This window comes from Anolis carolinensis, chromosome 4 (genome assembly GCF_035594765.1).
Source record: "Anolis carolinensis isolate JA03-04 chromosome 4, rAnoCar3.1.pri, whole genome shotgun sequence".
Lineage (NCBI taxonomy): Eukaryota > Metazoa > Chordata > Lepidosauria > Squamata > Dactyloidae > Anolis > Anolis carolinensis.
This window is the reverse complement of record NC_085844.1, coordinates 13,542,797-13,564,109: the sequence shown is the minus strand read 5'-3', so window position 1 is coordinate 13,564,109 and position 21,313 is coordinate 13,542,797. Positions and strand designations below refer to the sequence as shown.

Sequence of the window (21,313 nt, the reverse complement as noted above, 5' to 3'; positions counted from 1 at the left end):
CCTAGAGGTTGCTGTGTTGCATTCTCTTTGCACAAATATTCTCACATTTAAATCCTTGTTTAGTGAGAACAAATTGCTGGACCATGTAAAAATGCAGAAGTGACATCTTGCCAGGTAGTATCCAACTTTTATCATTACCACAGTCCAGTGCTAGCCTGTTTCATCGCACAAAAGAACTTAGGTTTGATCTAAAGCCTCCATACCTGAGTCTTAGGTCATGTCTACATAGGCCAAACAAAATAAACTCACCTCGGGCCTGCTGTGAGCTGTCCACACAATGTATGTCCGGTTCTGCAGCAGAAGTGCTGATTCCAGACATTAATCAAATACCAGAAGAACTGCAAATTACTCCAAAGCCTCAAGGAAACTCTGGGTCAGACCCAGTGTTTTAAGGTATGGGCAACTGGATTGGACTGGTACTGATGGATCTAGTATCCACACCTTAAAAAGATCCACCACTATTTTGTGCCCAAAAGCAGCGCCAAGCAGTCCCTCAACAGAGCCTTGGTGATAGTAGCGTTTTTCTTGTGATCACATAGCTGGGCACTTATTATGGTCACACCAGAAGCAACATTGCCAGCAAGGCTCTGCCACAAATCTGCTTTTAGCTAACGAAATATGACAGTGTTCCCAATGCACTGTTGTTCCAAGTGGCCGTCTCTATTCCAAAAAGGCTTTGGGGTGCTCCCAAGCAAAATGTTCTGGTCTACCATATTTCAATAGCAAAAAAAAAAAAAAAACCCCAAAAAACCCCCAAAAAATTGTTTGTTCATCCAAACCATGTAAGTTTCCAATTGACTATATCTAAGGAGAAATAACATATTGCTGTCACAGAACATTTAAACAACGTATATGCATCCTACTCAGTAATTTTTGTAACTCATAAGAGAAGCTGTAAAATTACTGTTTGGATAATTGAGATTTGGGGAGTAGTAGTCTGATATTCTGTGGAAAAGGTGTAACTTTTCCACACTCCTCATAAAACAGATTTGAGTGCACATAGTTGTCATAGGGATGTTTCAAATATCTTCTGAAAATTACGTGATCCTTTTGGGGTGACAATGTACTCTGTCATGTTAAGCCCATGAATATAATTCTGTATCATTTTGACATTCCAGCTTTCTGTTTCCTTTTCAGGAATAAACGCCACCCTGACCTTCATCTGTGGGCTTGTGCAGGAGTACGGAAAGATCAAGACCAAATAACTCTTGGAGTCGAAAGAAGGATATTAGCTGTACCAGATACCATAAACCCCCCTGAAAGGACCTATCATGGCCAAAACCATAAAGAGCCCCCTATTTTAGCCCCGAAGATGGAAGAAACATATATTACGAGTGAGCACAGTTATCAGAAACCTCAGAATTTTGGTCCCGACTGCAAATCGATAATGGACCCTGCAAGCTCAGATGATGATGATGACACCAGCAGTTTCGAAGATGATCAGGACCTTCTCCTAGAAGACAAAAACTGTTTACAATATTCATCAAAAGGAGGTGGTTTTGGCCATCAGGTAAAAAAATAGTCATTTATTTTGTGTATCCTTCCAGAAGTTAGGGATGCAAAAAGAGTACATCTTCAGCATCTGAACTGCTTTTTAACAGTGGAATATGCTGTCTTTGAGTGTGATGGAGTCTTCTTCTCTGGAAGTTTTTAAGTGGAGGCTGGATAGCCATCTGTCCGGAATTCTTTCATTGTGTGTTCCTGCATGGCAGAATGGAGTGAGACTAGCTGGCCTTTGGTGTCGCTTCCAAATCTATGATTCTATGAATGTCAAATACTCTGAAATCAAATCAGAGTGGCAGGAAGAAGAGACCAGGAACAAGAGGCATGGTCCTGTTTGATATATAAGATGGTTTCACTTCTGCCTGTCTGTCTTTCTGTGCTGCCTTTTGGCTTAGATGTGTTCCAAATCACAGAATACTATTGCTTCCTAATGGAAAACATAATGGAAATTATATTTTAATTCCCTTCTGGCTATGCCAATATTGTCACACTTCTTAGTACATGTGCTCCAAAGTAAAACATAAGTTCACTTAAACATTAGGAAGAACTTCCTCACTGCAAGCTGTTCAGCAGTGGAACTCTCTGCCCCGGAGTGTGGTGGAGGCTCCTTCTTTGGAGGCTTTTAAGCAGAGGCTGGATGGCTATCTGTCAGGGGTGCTTTAAATGTGATTTTCCTGCTTCTTGGCAAGAGGTTGGACTGGATAGCCCATGAGGTCTCTTCCAACTCCATGATTCTATGATTTTTGGGAATAATACACAGTACATGTGCTTTTCTGCTGTTTAGTCCTTAGTAGTTTACAGGGCAGGTAGCATTCTTTTGTCTTCACTGTGTGCAATAAACAAGTCTGTGGGTATTTATCCAGAACTATATTGCTGTTCACTCCTTGCACACTTAGACTTCTCCTCTTCAATCTGGTCATCAGAAAGCCTGATGACTCCCTCTGCAAATTTACAAGAAGTTTCTAGCTCACAACATACCTAATATATAGTCCATTTACTCAAGCAGTTAGTCAGGATGAGCTGAATTTAGTTCAAATGATTCTTCCCATTATTGGACCATCACATTTTCTGCCAACACATTGCATTCTCTCACGCTTATTGTTTTCTTAAAACTCTATAAAAGCAACAGTAGTCCTGATACGAGGACCCCCATTTTTCTTAAGACTCAACCTCTGTTTTAAAGTTCCTAAATATTTGTGAAGAGTCCTATGTATGCCATCATATTCCAAGACTCACCCATTTTGTTTCTCCTCCTACTTAAATTTTCCTGTGCACAAATAATTACCGTCCCTTGCATTTGTATGTCATTGCATCTGCACAGCTGTAGCTCATTCTCACATATTCTACAAATGCTTTCAAACAGGTGGGAGCAATAAACCATCTCCTGTAGCCCAAGCACACAAGAGCCTTTGCTCTGGCTGCTTGCACATCTATGCAGCTAATGGAGTAGCATGATGCTGCTCCTGTTAACATGTTGAATTAGAGTCTCTACATTCACCAGAGACTTCTATATTTGTAATTGTGCGCTGCAGAGTCTAGTTGGGAAATCAAGCATTGATTTGCATTTGAAGTCTCACTTTGAAACTTGAGAGGGAACAATTGGTAGACCTTGACATTCTGAAAATGCTTCCATTGTTACTGGCTACACTGCATTGAGTAACCTAAATCAACAAAGCCTTAGAGTTATGTATTTTTTCTGTAACACATCAGTGGTATTTGCTGGACACAGTTTTTTTTTTTTTGCATTAATAAATATTGAGGTCTAGGTGCACATAGCAGCACGTGTTCAGATCAAACACACACTGTAGTGCATAGGTCTGGTTCACATAGGAACTATGAACATTTCTATGTGATGAAGATCCCCTGGAGCTTCTCTATTGTGGAAACTGCTATAGGCATTTGCAGGGAGCTTTAGTCTAATCTGTCCAAACCAGGAGCTACCGCAGCCACTTAGCATTTGCTTTTCTGTAAATGTGCATACAGTCTTCCTCCTTAGATGCCTGATTGGAAATGTATGACACCTTCAGCCTGCAGCATTATCCTCCCCTTCATCTCTCTCCCATGCTTTGATTGTGCATTCCTGTATGGCGGGAAGTTATACTAAATGGCCTTGAGGTCTTCTCCAACTTTTGATTTCTTAAGACAAGTGGTATAAAGTAGTCATGGTGATGCCAATTTGAAATACTCTTTGAGGCCTCTGATGATTCATTGCATTGCACCTACATAAACCTGCAAAATCAGTATCCTTATGTCAACAGTGTCTCTTTTGATATGTATGGTATTGCTTATTTCACTGCTGAACCTTCCATTCATTCATCCCAGAGACTCTGGGCGAGATAGCATGCTTAGAAGTAGGTACACAGTGTTGAGTGCTTTGAGTACTGAACTACACCAGAGTTTGAATTCCCGATTGGACATGGAAACTTACTGGATAACTTTGGAAAACTCATACTCTCACCTTCAGAGGAAGCTCCCCTCTCCCCTGAATAAATCTTGCCTAGAAAATTCTTTATGGTAGCTACAAGTCAATAATGTTAAAGCAGGCATGGGAAATATAGATAATCCCTGGGTTACAGACATGATAGGTTCTGCAGGTTTGTTCTTAGGTTGAATTTGTATGTAAGTCAGAACAGGTACATTTTTAAAGTGTAACTCCTATACGTTTTGGATAGCAGATTAATACCTCTATAACATTTATTTTGCTGTCTGTGCCCCATCCAGATGATATCACATTTTCTGTCTCTGTGACAATTGGATTTTGAACATTTTGGGTTGTCATGGATACAAGGATTGGTGATAAAGCTTCAGTGGAGACACCTTTTTCCCAGGCTAACATTTGCAGGAGTGAATTTCACTTCCTAGGAATGGATTTCCTCTCACTTCCTCTCACTTTCTATGGTCCCGCCCTCTTTTGTAACTGGGAGAGAAAATGTTTTCCATTGATGTTTCTGTTCTTGCCTACAAACAAAAGAGTTAGAAATGTGCTGCCTCTTGTTAGATGAATAAATCCAAACTTTTCATGTTCTTTATTTTATACAAGAATTACTCATGGAGACACTCCAGTCAAAGTTCGTTCTTTCAGGTTCTGCTGATTTAAAACAGGAAACCTTTCAGTATATGCTTACCCCTTAAAAAGATTAGGAAACCAATGAGGACCATTGGTTCTGATTAACTGTTGCTAGATTGTGCCCTGCATTTCTACTGCTACCATATTTTGCTGCTGTATTACAAGTGCACCATCCATATTACATATTATGCCCTTCATTATAATTATTTCCCTTTACATTGCCCTTATATCCTTAGTGGAAAGCACCTTGTTTGCACTTCAGTTTGCTGTGTCATTGCAAAAGCAGTTGTTCCGCTTAATCTCTCTCTTGCAGCCACTTCAGAGTTATCTGACTGTGAGTTTGTTTTATCTGCAAGTCTTGCACAATAACAACCATATTACACTGTGGGTAAGCTTTTTTTGGTAACTTTATTCTGTTTTGTGGTCCTCATACAGAGACATTCTGCTGAAGGGAACACTGTGTTTGTATTTAACGAAAAAAGGGGAGCAGAAGAACACATGGACTCTCATCTTCAGTGGCAGCTAAACCTCCTCACCCACATAGAGAATGTACAGAATGAAGTCACAAATAGGATGGATCTGATTGAAAAAGAAGTGGATGGTAGCTATCTCTGTTCCAATAAGAACATATTTTGCATTTGAACCCTCTGCCCCCACTCATCTTGGAAACTGGGGTGGGGCGAATAGCATGTTTAGAAAGTGAAGAAATATTCTATACAAAGTGCAAAGTCAATTTCAAAAATACATATAATGGAGCACTTTATCCACTGTAGAGTGGGGCCACATGCTGTGGCTGCATACAGCTTCTTTTTGGGCTCTCCATTCTTGGATCATTTCAAGCCATTTTAGAGCTCCTGCGCCACTTCGGGGGGAGTATTTTCAAACCCAGAGGAGACAACGAAGTATCTTCTGGTTTTGGAGATGAAAATGGGCTTCCCTGAGTCTAAAACAAGGCTCAGAGTGTCCAAAATTGGTCATTCGTGCTACCAAGTAGTTTCTGGAAATGCAGTTGACAGTACTTCCTTTCCTGGGTGAGTGAAATACTCACATGTATTGGAAGAAACGGTTACACATAACTCCTCAAAGTTACCCAGTCTGATCTACTGGTTCAATTTTTGTATCATAAAGTGGGAGACCATTGCCATAACTTACTTTCCACCCATCACTAGGAAGGCCTTGCATACAATTCCTGCTAATGTGTGCAAGTTGCATTCAGTATTTTATTAAATAAAATAACTATTTTAATTAATAAAATGTAAAAAATCGGTCAGTCGAGCACCACATAAAGTAGGTAAAGAAAGCAACGTAACATGCATTTAATCAGGAGATTTACACAATGCTTCCCTCAGTTTGGGATCCTTGCAAATTCATGGAAATTGCCATTAATTTGAGATTTCCATTTATGTTCCAATTATTGATGATGATGATGATGATGATCATCATCATCATCATCATCATCTTCATTGTCTCTGCTATTTTCACTATAGAGCCGAAGCAATAGGGCCTTTGTTGCTTCTATAGTTTGATAAAGTATCATGTACTTACTAAAAATGTTAAACATAATTGTGTCAGTGCACTTTGGATTACATAAATGGTTCAAAGTAGGATTAGAAAGTCCTCAGTTAAAATCACACTTCAAGTTGAACTCACTAGATGATTTTAGGAAAGATGCTCTTCTTTCACAATCAACCCTTTATGTTCATAGAACAATAATCCTGTTCATCTTCCTGATTGGCTTTTGCTGATAGTAGGATTGTATAATCCTTCATTTGATTTACGATAATATAACATGATAGAAAGCCAATGCGGTATCATGGTTTGGGCGTTGGAATAAAACTTTGGAAGCCCACTGGGTGACCATGGACAAACCACAAGCTCTCTTAGGTCCCTTCCACACAGCTGTATAAAATCCACAATAATTTATGGCAATGTGAACTCAGATATCCCAGTTCAAAGCAGATATTGTGGATTATCTGCCTTGATATTCTGGGTTATTTGGCTTTGTGAAAGAGCCCTTAATCCACTGGAAGATTTTTTTTTAAAAAAAAACAACAACACTTTGAACAAATCTTGCCCAGAAAGCCCCTTGATAGATTCACCTTAGAGTTGCCATAAGTGTGAAATGACTTGAATAACTATAACAAGATGCAGTTAGTTGAAAATCAAAGGCAAGTGCTTGCCATTTCAGGTGAAGGGGGTGGTTTGGGGAGTGGGACTTGTTCACAAACTGAACATTATAGTATTCCCAGACCACATTTATGTCCTTCTGTGTCTCATAGGACTTATGTGTCTCTTTCATCTGTCTAGTTTTAGAAAGCTGGCTTGACTTCACTGGAGAATTGGAGCCACCCGATCCACTTGCACGGCTGCCTCAGCTCAAGCGCCGGATCAAACAGCTCATCTCTGACATGGGAAAAGTTCAGCAGATAGCAACTCTTTGTTCAGTATGACAAAAGAAAGGATAGAGGAAAATACAAGTAGGCTCTTATTGCGAGTTTCTTATGATCCATGAAACTAATAAAAGGGTAATTTTTTTTAAAGAAGAAGAAGCTTGAACCACCATCCCTTGCTCTATGCTGATTGTACCATTATGCTGAAGACCAGAATTGGAAGGAAAGGAAATGTGAAAGTATCAAGGAATAGTCACACCAGTATGGAATGGATGCATCATTTGTTTCTCCACTCAGTGGTCTAGAAATCTGTGCAAATGATTTTTTACATGTTTTCACAGGCAATACCAGAGGTGAAAACCTCAAAACTAATGCTTTTATATGGCTTAAGGCAATCTGTGGAAGAAGGAATGAATTTGTTTTGTTGTCTCTACATGAGAGATTTGTACCCTCTGGTATCTTGAAGGATGGAAAAATCCAGCAGATTGTCCATTTCCCCTTGCACAACAGATATTTCTAAGACAATGAGAAATACTGGCTTCAGTTTTGAAAGCACTCTGTTTTCAGTCGCAGCCTCTCTTTTAGGCAAAACCCGCTTTTCAGTGCTCTTGTGCTCCTTTTAGAAAATGAAGAAGGATAATGGTCCAACGTGCCAAATAATGTTTTCAAAACCTCTGAAACAAAGTGTGAGTCAGTGGAAGGGTGCTTCTCCCTACTCCCCAGCCCTCAGTCCCAACAGAGTCCCCTGTGTTTTACCAGCAATCCTCCCAGAAGTATGTATAGTGTATGTATTACCTGAACAACTGACTTCAGGGATTATGGCATCATTTTAAGTCACTTTATCCTGAATATCTCTAGCATTAGCAATCTGAAATACTCATCATTCTCAGCTGGACTGAGGAATGACAGAAGCATCCCAAATGCCTGCAGCTGGTAGTCCAATAAGGTCACTTCCATTGCTATTTTTAAGACCCTTATAGGGATGGGAGAGAAGGAAGGTAGGAAAAAATGACTAAATTGGGAGTCTTGCAGGTTTGGATACCAGGAATCTTGGAATGGCTCAGCAGCATTAAATTGTTCAAATGAATCTTTTCTGTGCTGTTTGAAACTACAAGCGATGAAGAGAGGATCATTTTCTATCGGTCCAAATCTGTGTGTGTTTACACGCTCACATGTGAAGAGGGGAAGGTAGCTGCTATTCTGGAATAGATATAATGAAAATCTTATCTTTTTAAAGTGTTCAGTTATGAGTTGGCAAAGCATTGTGAAACCAAAGTCAACCTAAGAAAAATGTTTCTGGACAAAGTCCAGAGCCTTCATTTTATTTTTGTTGGCCTGCATTCTTGCACCCAGTGCTGCAATTTACATGTGGAGTCTGTATGTGTAAGAATGAGAAACACACATACTGCATTCCAGAAACATATTTATATTGTCTAGTCTAGTTTTGTTACAATCAACTAAGACCTTGGTGGTAAAAATATTTAAAATGCTACCTTTAAACAAACAATTTCTAAAAGAAAGCGAGAGAGAGAAAGTGAAAATAATGTATGTATAGGTTTTTGGATTTGTAAACAGAAAAGATTTTTTAAAATATATATTAGCTGTTCAAAAGAGGTGTGACTAGCCATAAGCACGATACTTGACCTCTAAGCTTCCTTGACTGCTTCAGTGCTGTGATCCATACAAAAAGCATCAGAGAACTATGTGATGGAAAGGAAACTTGAAGCTCCCCTTGGATAAGAATACAAGCCACTGTACATTATGAATTGTATTTAAATTTGCAGATACACTGTTCTATATGTAAGGTACTGTATGTAAAGCTGTTTATTAAACTATTCTGCATACTCTGTATTCTTGTTCCTCTGTTTGGAGAATTCAGTTTCGTCTGGATCGCTTGGTGACTTTCAGAATGTTAAAAAATGAACCATTTTGTTGTGGGCTTTGAAGGCTTGTTAATCAGTCCATTTTTCCACTGAGATGCTTGGTGGGAGTTGAGATTAGGGTTACCTACACGTAGGACAGTTGTTCTACTTGAACTCAAAAGATTTTTCAGAGACATCAGTCCTTGGGGAGCTTTATTAAAAAAGAAATAAGCTTTACTAGTAATGTATATAGAGAGCTGAGTGTATATTTGAAGCAACTTCCATGCAATATACAAGTATTTACATACCCCACTGATTTAAAGAGATACTTTGCTCCATTCATCTCTTGTCACCATCCTATGGAGTTCAGATTTTTGAATTTTGTCATTTAATCTACCCCAGCCCTGCCGTATTTGGATAGGCTGCAGAACTTCTCAGCAAACAGATGTACTTACACAACAATGCTTCAGCTTCTCTGCATGCCATGCTCTTTTTTATTCCTATGCCTACTAGAATTTATATACTGCCAGTAAAAAGAATTGTGATTTTTACATTTGCTTTCACAACACAATGAACTGGAACAATGGAGTGATGGACATTATTTTAGGACAGAGATGGACGTCATGATGCTCTTCAGGTGTTAGATTGCATCTCCCAACAGCCCTAGCCAGCAGAGCCAAGGGTAAGAAATGTTACAAGTTGGAGTTCTACAGATGATTAGGTGTCTACAATCCAGAAAGCCACAGGGTTAGCATCTCATTTCAGCCCAACTTTAGGTTACACCAAAATTTATGGTCACCTAGAGAGAGACCTGGAAACCCTGGACCCATCAAGGTTGTCCACCCCTGGCCTATACTGCCATAAAAGAAAGACTACAGTCCAATAGTAAAGCACCAGCATTGCATACAAAAAACTTCCACATCAGTTCCTGGTAAGTCAAGGAAAACATTCTTCCTGAAACCGTAGAGAGTTCCTGCTAGTCGGCTAAATTTGACCAGTGTTTTGACCTCGTCATATGCTAGATTCCTCAAGCTACGAAAACATAATTGTCTACAATGCAGGTAAAGTTCTTAGATTCCAGGATCTGACTTTTACTTTCAGAATCTGTCTCTTCTCCAGGCCTAAGGTTGAGGAGGAGGGATTTCAGAGTGAAAAGTATGTATGTGTGTTAAATAACGTCATCAGGGGTCATTCCTTGGTGTCAGACTTAATTTTGATATTTCAGGACCTGCAATGGTACTAACCTCACATTTTCCAGGAGCAGGTGGCACTAATTTCCACCAAGACCATGTTGAACAGCTGAAGGCCAGTCTGCATTTTCCAACATCTTAGAATGTGCTTGCTTCTTGCTGTCTGCATCAGAAACCTTTCACTGTGGTCTTCTGAAGTACTATTCAGTGGTATAAACAACCATGTTGGAGCAAGAGGTATAGTTTAAATGGTCCTGTGGTACTTGTGGACTGGCCACGTTGTCCGAATGCCCGATCACCATCTCCCAAAGCAGTTACTCTACTCCAAACTCAAAAATGGAAAACGTAATGGTGAGCAGGAAAAGAGATTTAAAGATGGGCTTAAAGCCAACCTGAAAAACTGTGGCATAGACACTGAGAACTGGGAAGCCCTGGCCCTTGAGCACACTAATTGGAGGTCAGCTGTGACCAGCAGTGCTGCGGAGTTCGAAGAGGCACGAATGGAGGGCTTAAGGGAGAAACGTGCCAAGAGGAAGGCCCGTCAAGCCAACCCTGACTGAGACCGCCTTCCACCTGGAAACCGATGTCCTCACTGCGGGAGAACATGCAGATCAAGAACAAGTCTCTTCAGCCACCCACGGATACACCCTCAAGACCCCACAACTGGAAGACCATCATCCTTGAACTATGAGGGATCGCCTAAGTAAGTACTTAGAACTCTGTTGACCCAGACCCAAGTGAGCTTTAAAAAGTTGTATATACCATATAGGAAAGATGGTGTGGTGTGCTGCGGTGTAGTGGTTAGAGCATTGGACTGTGACTTGGGAGACCAGGGTTCAAATCCCTGTTCAGGAATAGAAACCCTTGGGTTACCTTGGGCGACCCTCACTGTCTCGGCCTTAGAGGAGGGCAAAACACCTCTGAACAAATCTTATCATGAAAAAACAAACATTGGTTCATCTCAGGATCACATAAGTCAGAAATGACAAAGGCACATAACTGCTACAATGTTATTGTTCTAAGTTCTGGAATCATGTTCCTGCCTCCTGATATATGGCCTAAAATAATGTGAAGGCAATGGATTTCATTTGCTCATGGAGAGACTAAGCAGGGTCAGGCTTGGTTAGTCCCCGGAAAGAGGGACAACCAAGGAATAGCACTTAGGAGTACTCCTAGCTTAAGAACACTTTATGAAATTCATAAACTTGCCATAAGTCAACAGGTGTTTGAAGGCACACATTGATACACAGTCATGTGTGTGACGGTGAATCAGCTAATCTAGATTTCCTTAAGACTTGCCATCTTTGTTGATTCAGTTCAGCTCTAGAACTTTAACATGTTTCACACTCAATTCTCTGGTGGTGCCTCCATAAGTGGTTAGATAATAGTCATCCCATTTGGACGACAGAGAGGGGGGAAATGGTAAAAAAAAACAACGGTGACTTGCTATAAAACGAAATCTGCGTCATTCAGCCCCTTCATTGCCCAGTCTTCCATTTCAGGAGTCAAGGTATTCAAGTGGCAGCAGCTATAAAAACCTGTTGTGTGTCAGCACTGATTCTGCAGGTCAGAAACCCCCTTACTTGGTAAGGGGACCCATCTCCCTGCATTCCATCATGGGTCCCTTGCTTTTCAACACCTTGCTTTACTTTCTAAAGATAGCATCTGCCAACATCTTTGGTAAGTGAATCTATTCCATTATTTAGAATATTGGTCTTTGTGATGTGATTACAGATATGGAAGGAAATCAGATCAGTCATTTAGAGGCAATATAACATTAAAGTAACTTGTAAAACATGTGTAATCTAAAATATATGGGGGAAATAGAATTCACACTAAGGATTATCCTTAAATGAGCAGTTTGATAAAGCAGATAAGTCATTGGACCTAGCTCTGATAGAAATTGCACAATATTTAGGAATTAATGGTTTAGAACTATGGAAAACATACATCATGGGTGTCCCCATTTTCCATTTACCATTTCTTTCAACTATAGCTGCCTTGGAGACTGGGATTTTTCCCAAATGCTTGCATACCAGTAGATAGACCAGAGTGTTTGATGGTGGAGAATATTAGACTTATAGCCTCAGAGAGGAGCCCCCAGTGGTGCAGTGGGTTAAACTGCAGTTTGAATCTGAGGAGCAGGGTGAGCTCCCACTGTCAGCCCCAGCTTCTACCCACCTATCAGTTCAAAAACATGCAAATGTGAGTAGATCTATAGGTACTGCTCTGGTGGAAAGGTAATGGCGCTCCATGCAGTCATGCTGGCCACATGACCGTGGAAGTGTCTACGGACAACGCCAGCTCTTTGGCTTAGAAATGGAGATGAGCATCAACCCCCAGAGTCGGACACGGCTAGACTTAATGTCAGGGGAAACCTTTACCTGTACCTAGCCTCAGAGACTGCTAAATAATTGAAAAATTGTGTTTATGTGTGATTTCACGTAGGGAGTGATTTCAAACTGCAGTAATTGTAAATTTCTGAGTGTAGGTTTCCATATTTGAATGCAGAAAACGAGTAAGCTTGGTTAAACATCTCCATTAAGAAAAGGCACTTCCAATGAAGATCATTCTAGCTGGAGTGTAATTGCTTCATTTCATGCCCTCCAACATTACACAGGAGGTCAGAGGGAGGCAGATAGTGAAGTGGAGATATTTTAAAAGCAGGTGAAAAAGTGGAATGAAAGAAGAGTAATTGAGGTTTTCCTATATGCACAACAGATTGCAATCAAGAGAGAAAGGCATAAAACCATAAGAAGTGTCATGCAGGATCACACCAAAGACCTATATCATCCAGAATTATGGGAAGCCCATACATAGGATGTGCATGCAATCATGCCTTCCAGCTTGTGCCTCCCTAGAATTGACTCACCAAGGTTTGTTGCCTCTGAAAGTTGACAAAATGTATATCTATATATATATAAAAGAGTGATGGCATCACGGCGACCCACAAAACAACAAAAGTACAGGCCCCCCAACCTCGAAATTTGACAACACAACCCATCACCCACGCCTCAGGGTTGATACAACAAAAAGAAAAGAAAAATAAAGTCCTAATTAGAGGGAGAGCAATAATTGTTTTTATCCAATTGCTGCCAGTTTAGAGGGCTAATCTCTGCCCACTTGGTCGCCTAGCAACCAATTCAGCCAAAGGACAGCCAGGATTCAGTTAGGGGACAGGCAGATTTAGGCCTCACTTAGGCTTCTTCCACAGATTATCTAATTTGCACTGGATTATATGGCAGTGTAGATTCAAGGCCCTTCTATACATCTATATAACCCATTTATAATCTTATATTATCTGCTTTGCACTGGATTATCTTGACTCCACACTACCATATAATCCACTTCAGTGTGCATTTTTTACAGCTGTGAAGAAGGAGCCTCATATAATCCAGTTCTAAGCAGATAATTTAAGATTATCAATATACAGTAGAGTCTCACTTATCCAACATAAACAGGCCGGCAGGATAAGTGAATATGTTGGATGATAAGAAGGGATTCAGGAAAAGCCGATTAAACATCAAATTAGGTAATCGTTATACAAATTAAGCACCAAAACATCATATTATACAACAAATTTGACAGAAAAGGTAGTTCCACGCACAGTAATGTTATGTAGTAATTACAGTAGAGTCTCACTTATCCAACACTCGCTTATCCAATGTTCTGGATTATCCAACGCATTTTTGTAGTCAATGTTTTCAATATATCGTGATATTTTGGTGTTAAATTCATAAATACAGTAATTACTACATAGCATTACTGCGTATTAAACTACTTTTTCTGTCAAATTTGTTGTATAACATGATGTTTTGGTGTTTCATTTGTAAAATCATAACCTAATTTGATATTTAATAGGCTTTTCCTCAATGCCTCCTTATTATCCAACATATTCGCTTATCCAACATTCTGCCGGCCCGTTTATGTTGGATAAGTGAGACTCTACTGTACTGTATTTACAAATTTACCACTAAAATATCACAATGAATTTAAAACACCGACTACAAAAACATTGATTATGAAAAGGCAGACTGCGTTGGATAATCCAGAACATTGTATAAGCAAATGTTGGATAAGTGAGATTCTACTTTGATATGAAATAATTTCTGGGATAGAATAATGCAGAACAATATAATCTCTAAAACCAGGACAGTAAATAAAGAAATAAAGAAAGTAAATAAAGCAGTGAAATTGTAAATTCCACAAAGGAAACAATCAGGGCCAGCTAACACCTCCCAAGAAAGGATTCTTCCAGAAAGGAAGCTGAGAAGGCAGTGAAGCACTGTGTATTACCAAAGTCATTATTATTACTATCATTATTATTATTATTATTATTATTATAATTATTATTATTGTGTTGCGGTCAACCGTGAAAATGAATACAATCTGGCTCCAAGTATTCAAAAACACTAAAATCAGAATATATAAAAATTAATGTGGTATAATAAAACAGAACAATACAATCTCTAAAATCAGAACACTAAATAAAGAACAACACTCTGAAAACAGGGGAATTCCACACAGGAAACAATCAGGGCCAGCTAACATCTCCCAACAAAGTATTCCCATCATCAAAGACTGGCAAATCCTCTGTTTTCTTAGGGCCACAGACATTAGAAGCACATAAAATATTGCAAACAACACCACTCTGAAAACAAGGGAATTCCAGACAGGAAACAATCAGGGCCAGCTAACACCTCCCAACAAAAAAATCACTCAGAGGAAACAGCCAGGCTTTAAAGCTGCAAGGCCATTACATCCTAATCATTTTTCCTAATTGCAGCATTCATACTTGCCTCCAAGAGACAAAAAAACCAATCAGAAATATTGTATATTCACAACTTTTAGGAAATAATATCCCCTGATGGCGCAGCGTGTTAAAGCGCTGAGCTACTGAACTTCTGGACCGAAAGGCCGTAGGTTTGAATTGGGGGAGCGGAGAGAGCCCCCATTGTTAGCCCCAGCTTCTGCCAACCCAGAAGTTCAAAAACATGCAAATGTGAGTGCATCAGTAGGCACTGCTCCGGTGGGAAGGTAACGCCGCTCCATGTAGTCATCCCACATGACCTTGGAGGAGTCTACGGACAACGCCGGCTCTTCGGCTTAGAAATGTAGATGAGCACCAACCCCCAGAATCAGATATGACTGGACTTAACGTCAGGGGAAAATGTTTACCCTTTACCTTAACTACCACCAATTCCTCAATACTTTATTTCCCATACCACCAGACTTCACCACAGCAACGCGTGGCCGGGCACAGCTAGTCTATTTATAACAATCATAATTAGTAACCACTGATATTCTCTAATATCAGTTGAGTCAGCTCTCAACATTTGCAAAATTAACTTTTGTGGATTTGATTATTCATAAGTTGCTTAATATGTTCTGTCAAGGAACCTCTAACTCCTTCAACATGACTTTATGGTGGAAGCTGACCAGAAGACCTAGAAATTCCTAGAGATAACACATCCCTAGGCATTTGTAGGTCCTCCAACATGATTCTATAGTCAGCTTCCTGTGGACTCATACAAGAGGATCTAGAGATTCCTAAAGAAGTGTCCTCTCAGGTAATAAAAGGTTGTTTTTTTTAAATTTCATTTGTGGTCCCCCCCCCTCCACTTCTGTGAGGGTCCAGTGCCCTAACCCCCAATGAAAGTAACTGACTGCCCTGCTGTATGTACTTGGGAAGATCCCCTAAAAGAATAGTTCTCTCTCTTGGCATTTAGAGTACCAGGCAGAAACCCAGCCTCTTCGACCTTGTGAACTTCAGAGGGAGAAGGCCTTTCAAGGAGGAGAAGACTATGTTCCACAGTGCTCAACAGAAGGACATTTCAGGTAATGTTCTTGTAGCAGAGTAGCAGATTTTAGGCAAGCAAATGATAAATAGATTATGATAGTCAACTTTTGGAAAGTGTTCATATTCCTTAGGAATATGGACCGTAACAAAACATAAGAACTCAAATGGATTGCTATATGTGCCTAGTCATGCTGTGGATTTCTGTCTTGACTCCTAGGAATGTGCAATGCAACAAAAAGTCTGACACTTGCTGGTGTGTAGATGACAGAGGGGCTGAGGTTGCAGGAACCAAGCAGCCGGGATCTCCTACTGCCTGTAAGTCAACCACATTTCCACTTTTACATTTCTGAAGATGAACAATCCTTTATGACATTTCTCAGTGTGTGTCATGCTTGGAGAAACAAGTAAACAGGGCCATCATCTAGACATCTGCTTCTGCTAAGTCTCAAGATCAGAGCTTGGAAATGTTTTCCCTTCCTTCCTTCCTTCCTTCCTTCCTTCCTTCCTTCCTTCCTTCCTTCCTTCCTTCCTTCCTTCCTTCCTTCCTGAACTACTTGACAGCTTGTAGATTCTGGGAGAAAGTACAAAAAAGTAAACCTATTCCACACCATAATCCATCAACATTGTCTCCTTTCAATGCCTCTTCTCCAGTTGATGTTTATTTATTTGCACTATGGCTACTGTTATCAACTGCTCACTTACCTTCCTTCTAGTTTTCTCTCTCTGGCATTTCTTGGCAAAAGAAGAGAAGGAAATCTAGTTGCGGTAACCAACAGCTATGGCAGTAAGGAGCCTTGATGGATGACTGATCTAAAAGCTGGAGCCAAAAGTATAACCAATACATTCCTTTAGGAAGAAAAAACTGACCATTGCTAATGTAAGGTTTTTAACATGTGCTGGTATTAATTTAATAGCATTTCTCCAAACCCTGCCTGCATTTACCATAGCCTTTAACCACCAATGAACACTGGGACAGAGATCTTCAGAGAAAGGTGACCAAAATGGCAATTTTTCTGGAAGACAACCAATATGATAAGAGACTTTAAAAGCTTGGTATGTTTAACTTGGAGAAGGGAAGGTTAAGATAGGACATGATGGACATATTTAACTTTTGGAAATATCATATTGAGGAGGGAGCAAATTTATCTCTGCTGTTCCAGAAACTAAGTCACAGAGCAATGCATCCAAATCACAGGAAAAAAGATTCCATCTAAACATTAGGAAGAATTTCCTGAGGCTAAGAGCTGTGGTGGAGATTCCTTCTTTGAAGATTTTTAAAGAGATTGCTTTGACTGTGTATATTTACATGGCAGAATGGGGGTGGATTGTATGTCCCTTGTGATCTCTTCCAACCCTATGACTTTATGATTTCTAGGTGGGCATTGATTTCCGAAAGCATGCAAATTCTTATTCTTGATTCTTCTTCTGTCTGCCACAGGTTTATCCTTCTGTCAACTACAAAAGCAGCGGATCTTGGTCAGCCGGTACATCAATAGCAGCCTCACTTCCTACATCCCTCAGTGCCTGGATTCTGGTGCTTTTGACCCAATCCAGTGTGACCTACGCCTGGAGCAATGCTGGTGTGTGGATGTTGAAGGCATGGAGATCTATGGCACAAGACAGAAAGGGAAGCCAAGACGATGTAAGTTGTGCTGCGGTAAAAGAGAATTATGTACTGAAACTATAACAGCTTCCTTTCTGGGTCTTCCCAACAAAATTCAATTAATTGGATCCCTTCATGTTCTGGTCACTATGCTCCCTCTTTTCCATTAAATCAAAATTCTCAGGCTCCCACCTAGCCAGGTAGGAAAGTAAATATATAAACACAGCTGTAATGTCTTTACCCATAGGTCCTGGGAAATGCGAAATCCGAGATCGCCGCATTCTGCACGGTGTGGGGGAAAAGAGCCCTCCCCAATGCTCAGATGATGGGGAATTTCTGCCCGTTCAGTGCAAGTTCATCAACACAACGGACCGGATGGTCTTTGATCTTGTTCATCATTTCAACAGGTACAGAGAACATTCTCAATACAGTGTTTCTGAATACGTTGGCCATAAACAGAACAATGCTAAAAGGGACATATTTTTTTTCATATTATTTTATATATAACTTGAGGTTGATTCTATTGCTATTAATAGGATGCCATTTGAACCCTTGTGGTTGCTCTGTGACTCGACAGAAGTGATGTCAAAGTCATTCAATCCTCAGTTCCATTGTGTTTCTCTGAATTCTATATTTTTCTTTCTGTTCTTTGATTGTGAGTTGTGAGACAGTGGTTGCATCTATACTGTAGAATTACAGCAGTTTGACACCACTTTAACCACTTAATACTATGGAATCTTGGGATTTGTATTATGGTGAGGCACTGGCATTTTTTGGTAGAGAAGGGCAAAATCCTTGTAAAATTACATTTCTCAGGATTCTATAGCACTAAGCCAGGGCAGGTAAAGTACTGTCAAACTGCACTAATACTCCAGTGTAGATGCACCCTGTGTTGTCTTTCCACATGCTCATCTTTTTATCCAATTAGCTTTTGTAATTTGCATAAATTACCCAATATTTTCCTCCCAAAAAATGTATACACCCTTAATGGGATTAAAACTTATAACTGTAAAGAAGTGTTACAAAATGATGAGAAAATTGAGTGTGGTTTTCATCCTTGTGTTTCAATAATGCAAGCAATGCATTGCTGTGCCGGGGCATCCATTCAAAAAGTCTTAAATACAATTGTAATTTAAGATGAAATTTGAAACTCCGATTAAACTATTGTTATAAATTTTATTTTTCAATATTTACTTAGTTTTTTAATAATTACCATAGCTACTATTAGTTGTTAAAGGGTATATACATTTTGTTTTGTGTCTATTTTGATTCTCCACAACACCTTGTAAGCCTTGCCTGTCAGTGAATGTTCAAGGAAAGATGTCCATTGTCTTGCCAGTCTTCTGATATGCTCAAATGTTGTTTTTGTTGAGACTGTTGAGTCCAATAAAATTTCTTTTCAAGAGAGGAGAAAAGAGGAGCTCTTTAAGAAATACATTAGTTTTCCAGATCATCCCTATCCACTGGCTATCAACCAATATTTAAAGAGACATCTGCTCTAGATGGCCTGTGAACTCAGCACAACCCTTCCAAGATAATGCTACTATATTTATTCAATGTTAAGACCTATTTTACCCTCCATATAGACATCTCTAAAAATGGGATGCATTTTGCAATTACTGGTGAGATGATAGATAGATTGATAGACAGATGATAGATAAAATCTCTTGGTGTTACTCAAATTAGTGTATGTCTTACAATTGATGGGATCTTAAAATTGAAAAAATATGGTATTTCACATATATACAGAAATGTAGGAAATATTGATCATTGCCACCAGAGGGCAGGATAGTATTGATACCTCTGTGCTTAGTAAAATTATTTCTCCAGTCAATAGATTCAAATCTAAACAGAATAAGAATAATAATAACAATAATAATAATAATAACATCACACAGTCCTAGACACTTGGGAAGTGTTCGACTTGTGATTTTGTGATATGAAATCCAGCATATCTACCTTGTTTGCTGTGTCATAATAAAATAATAATAATAATAATAATAATAATAATAATAAGAAGAAGAAGAAGAAGAAGAAGAAGAACATGCCCTGGCAGAATATGTAAAGCAAAGTGAAGAACCTGCTTTGATTGAAGTCAAAAATCAGAAACTCCTCAAAGCACAGCAGACTAAAAACCAGTAGAAGAAAACCGCACTACAAACTAGAGCTGACAGCTGGCACAACAAAACACTGCATGGAAAGTTCCTTGACAAAATTGAAGGAAAAGCTGACCTGGCTCTGGCTCACGAATGGGACCCTGAAGAAGGAGACAGAAGGCCTGATCCTTGCAGCCCAGGAGCAAGCCATCAGAACAAATGCAATCAAGGCCAAGATCGAAAAATCAGCTGATGACCCAAAATGCAGACTGTGCAAGGAAACCGATGAAACCATTGATCATATCCTCAGCTGCTGTAAGAAAATTGCACAGACAGACTACAAACAGAGGCACAACTATGTGGCCCAAATGATTCATTGGAACTTATGCCTCAAGTACCACCTCCCTGCAGTAAAGAACTGGTGGGATCACAAACCTGCAAAGGTTGTGGAAAATGAACACGCAAAGATACTGTGGGACTTCCGAATCCAGACTGACAAAGTTCTGGAACACAACACACCAGACATCACAGTTGTGGAAAAGAACAAGGTTTGGATCATTGATGTTGCCATCCCAGGTGACAGTCGCATTGATGAAAAACAACAGGAAAAAATCAGCCGCTATCAGGACCTCAAGATTGAACTTCAAAGACTCTGGCAGAAACCAGTGCAGGTGGTCCTGGTGGTGATGGGCACACTGGGTGCCGTGCCAAAAGATCTCAGCCGGCATTTGGAAACAATAGACATTGACAAAATTACGATCTGCCAACTGCAAAAGGCCACCTTACTGGGATCTGCACACATCATCCGAAAATACATCACACAGTCCTAGACACTTGGGAAGTGTTCGACTTGTGATTTTGTGAAACGAAATCCAGCATACCTATTTTGTTTGCTGTGTCATACAACGTCGTTGTGTCAATAATAATACTTTATTTTTATATCCCGCTCCCATTTCCCCCAAGGGGACTTGGGGCGGCTCACATGGGGAACAAGCCCAATGTCACATATAATAAACAGTCATATATTAAAACCAATATAAACAATATAAACAATAAAACCATATAACAGCATAAAACAGGATAACAGCAGAGAACAACATCAATTGCTCTTTTCTTTCTGCTATTCTGCCCTTTCAACATTCCTCTACTTTGGAGGTCAGTATTACGGACATCGTATTTTGGTTGGTCCAAAGAGTCTTGTGTATATAGCTGAGGATTGTGTGTATATGTCCCTTCATGTCACTTCTACTTAACCATTGTGAATGGGGATACATGGGACCAAGTGACTTAACTTGACATATTGCTGCCCTTCCCATGCCAAGCCAATTCGGGTTGTGTCCATATTGCAATTTGCTGTGCCATCTCAGTGCCTTTGGAGAGTTTAAAAGTTGGGCAAAGAATGGTTCCCCTAGAAATGTTGAGACAAGGCCACCAGTTAATCAGAGTTCATAATGGATTAATTTCCCTTTTAGATTCCCAGATGTCTTCCGAACATTTAGTTCCTTCAGAAGTGTATTTCCAGAAATCTCTGGCTACTGTTACTGCGCAGACAGTCTAGGGCGGGAGCAAGAAGATACAGGTTGGTACCCTACCAACTCCTGCAATATGCTATCCTATCTATCCTATAGTATCTATCCTTTGCACAAGTCTTTAGAGATAAAAGTCTTTTTATTTTGGTGAAAATCTTGGAAGAGGAGAGAACTCAATGGATTCCCTTTGGATAGACTCTGTCCCCTCCTCTCTTCCCACAGTCTGTTTTCACCATCATTTTTCCTGGCTGTGCTTAACAGAGAAGTTCCAAA

The 21,313-nt window shown here is 39.8% G+C and overlaps 2 protein-coding genes across 4 annotated transcripts in view; both read left to right on the top strand.

The window, feature by feature from the left end:
- The window catches only part of phf20l1 (PHD finger protein 20 like 1), a 58,985-nt gene extending 50,174 nt beyond the window's left edge, over nucleotides 1-8,811 (top strand). For all 3 annotated transcript variants that reach the window (XM_008108178.3, XM_008108176.3, XM_008108177.3), the window contains 3 exons: nucleotides 1,138-1,510; nucleotides 5,006-5,171; nucleotides 6,878-8,811. In XM_008108178.3, the coding sequence (XP_008106385.2) occupies nucleotides 1,138-1,510; nucleotides 5,006-5,171; nucleotides 6,878-7,020 (682 nt within the window). In that variant the 3' untranslated portion in view covers nucleotides 7,021-8,811. The remainder of the gene's footprint in view (nucleotides 1-1,137; nucleotides 1,511-5,005; nucleotides 5,172-6,877) is intronic.
- Nucleotides 8,812-8,897: 86 nt separating this feature from the next.
- tg (thyroglobulin) overlaps nucleotides 8,898-21,313 on the top strand; it is a 157,299-nt gene continuing 144,883 nt past the window's right edge. The window contains exons 1-6 of the mRNA XM_062980017.1: nucleotides 8,898-11,692; nucleotides 15,742-15,850; nucleotides 16,030-16,127; nucleotides 17,251-17,454; nucleotides 17,663-17,822; nucleotides 20,984-21,090. Of these exons, the coding sequence (XP_062836087.1) occupies nucleotides 11,629-11,692; nucleotides 15,742-15,850; nucleotides 16,030-16,127; nucleotides 17,251-17,454; nucleotides 17,663-17,822; nucleotides 20,984-21,090 (742 nt within the window). The 5' untranslated portion in view covers nucleotides 8,898-11,628. The remainder of the gene's footprint in view (nucleotides 11,693-15,741; nucleotides 15,851-16,029; nucleotides 16,128-17,250; nucleotides 17,455-17,662; nucleotides 17,823-20,983; nucleotides 21,091-21,313) is intronic.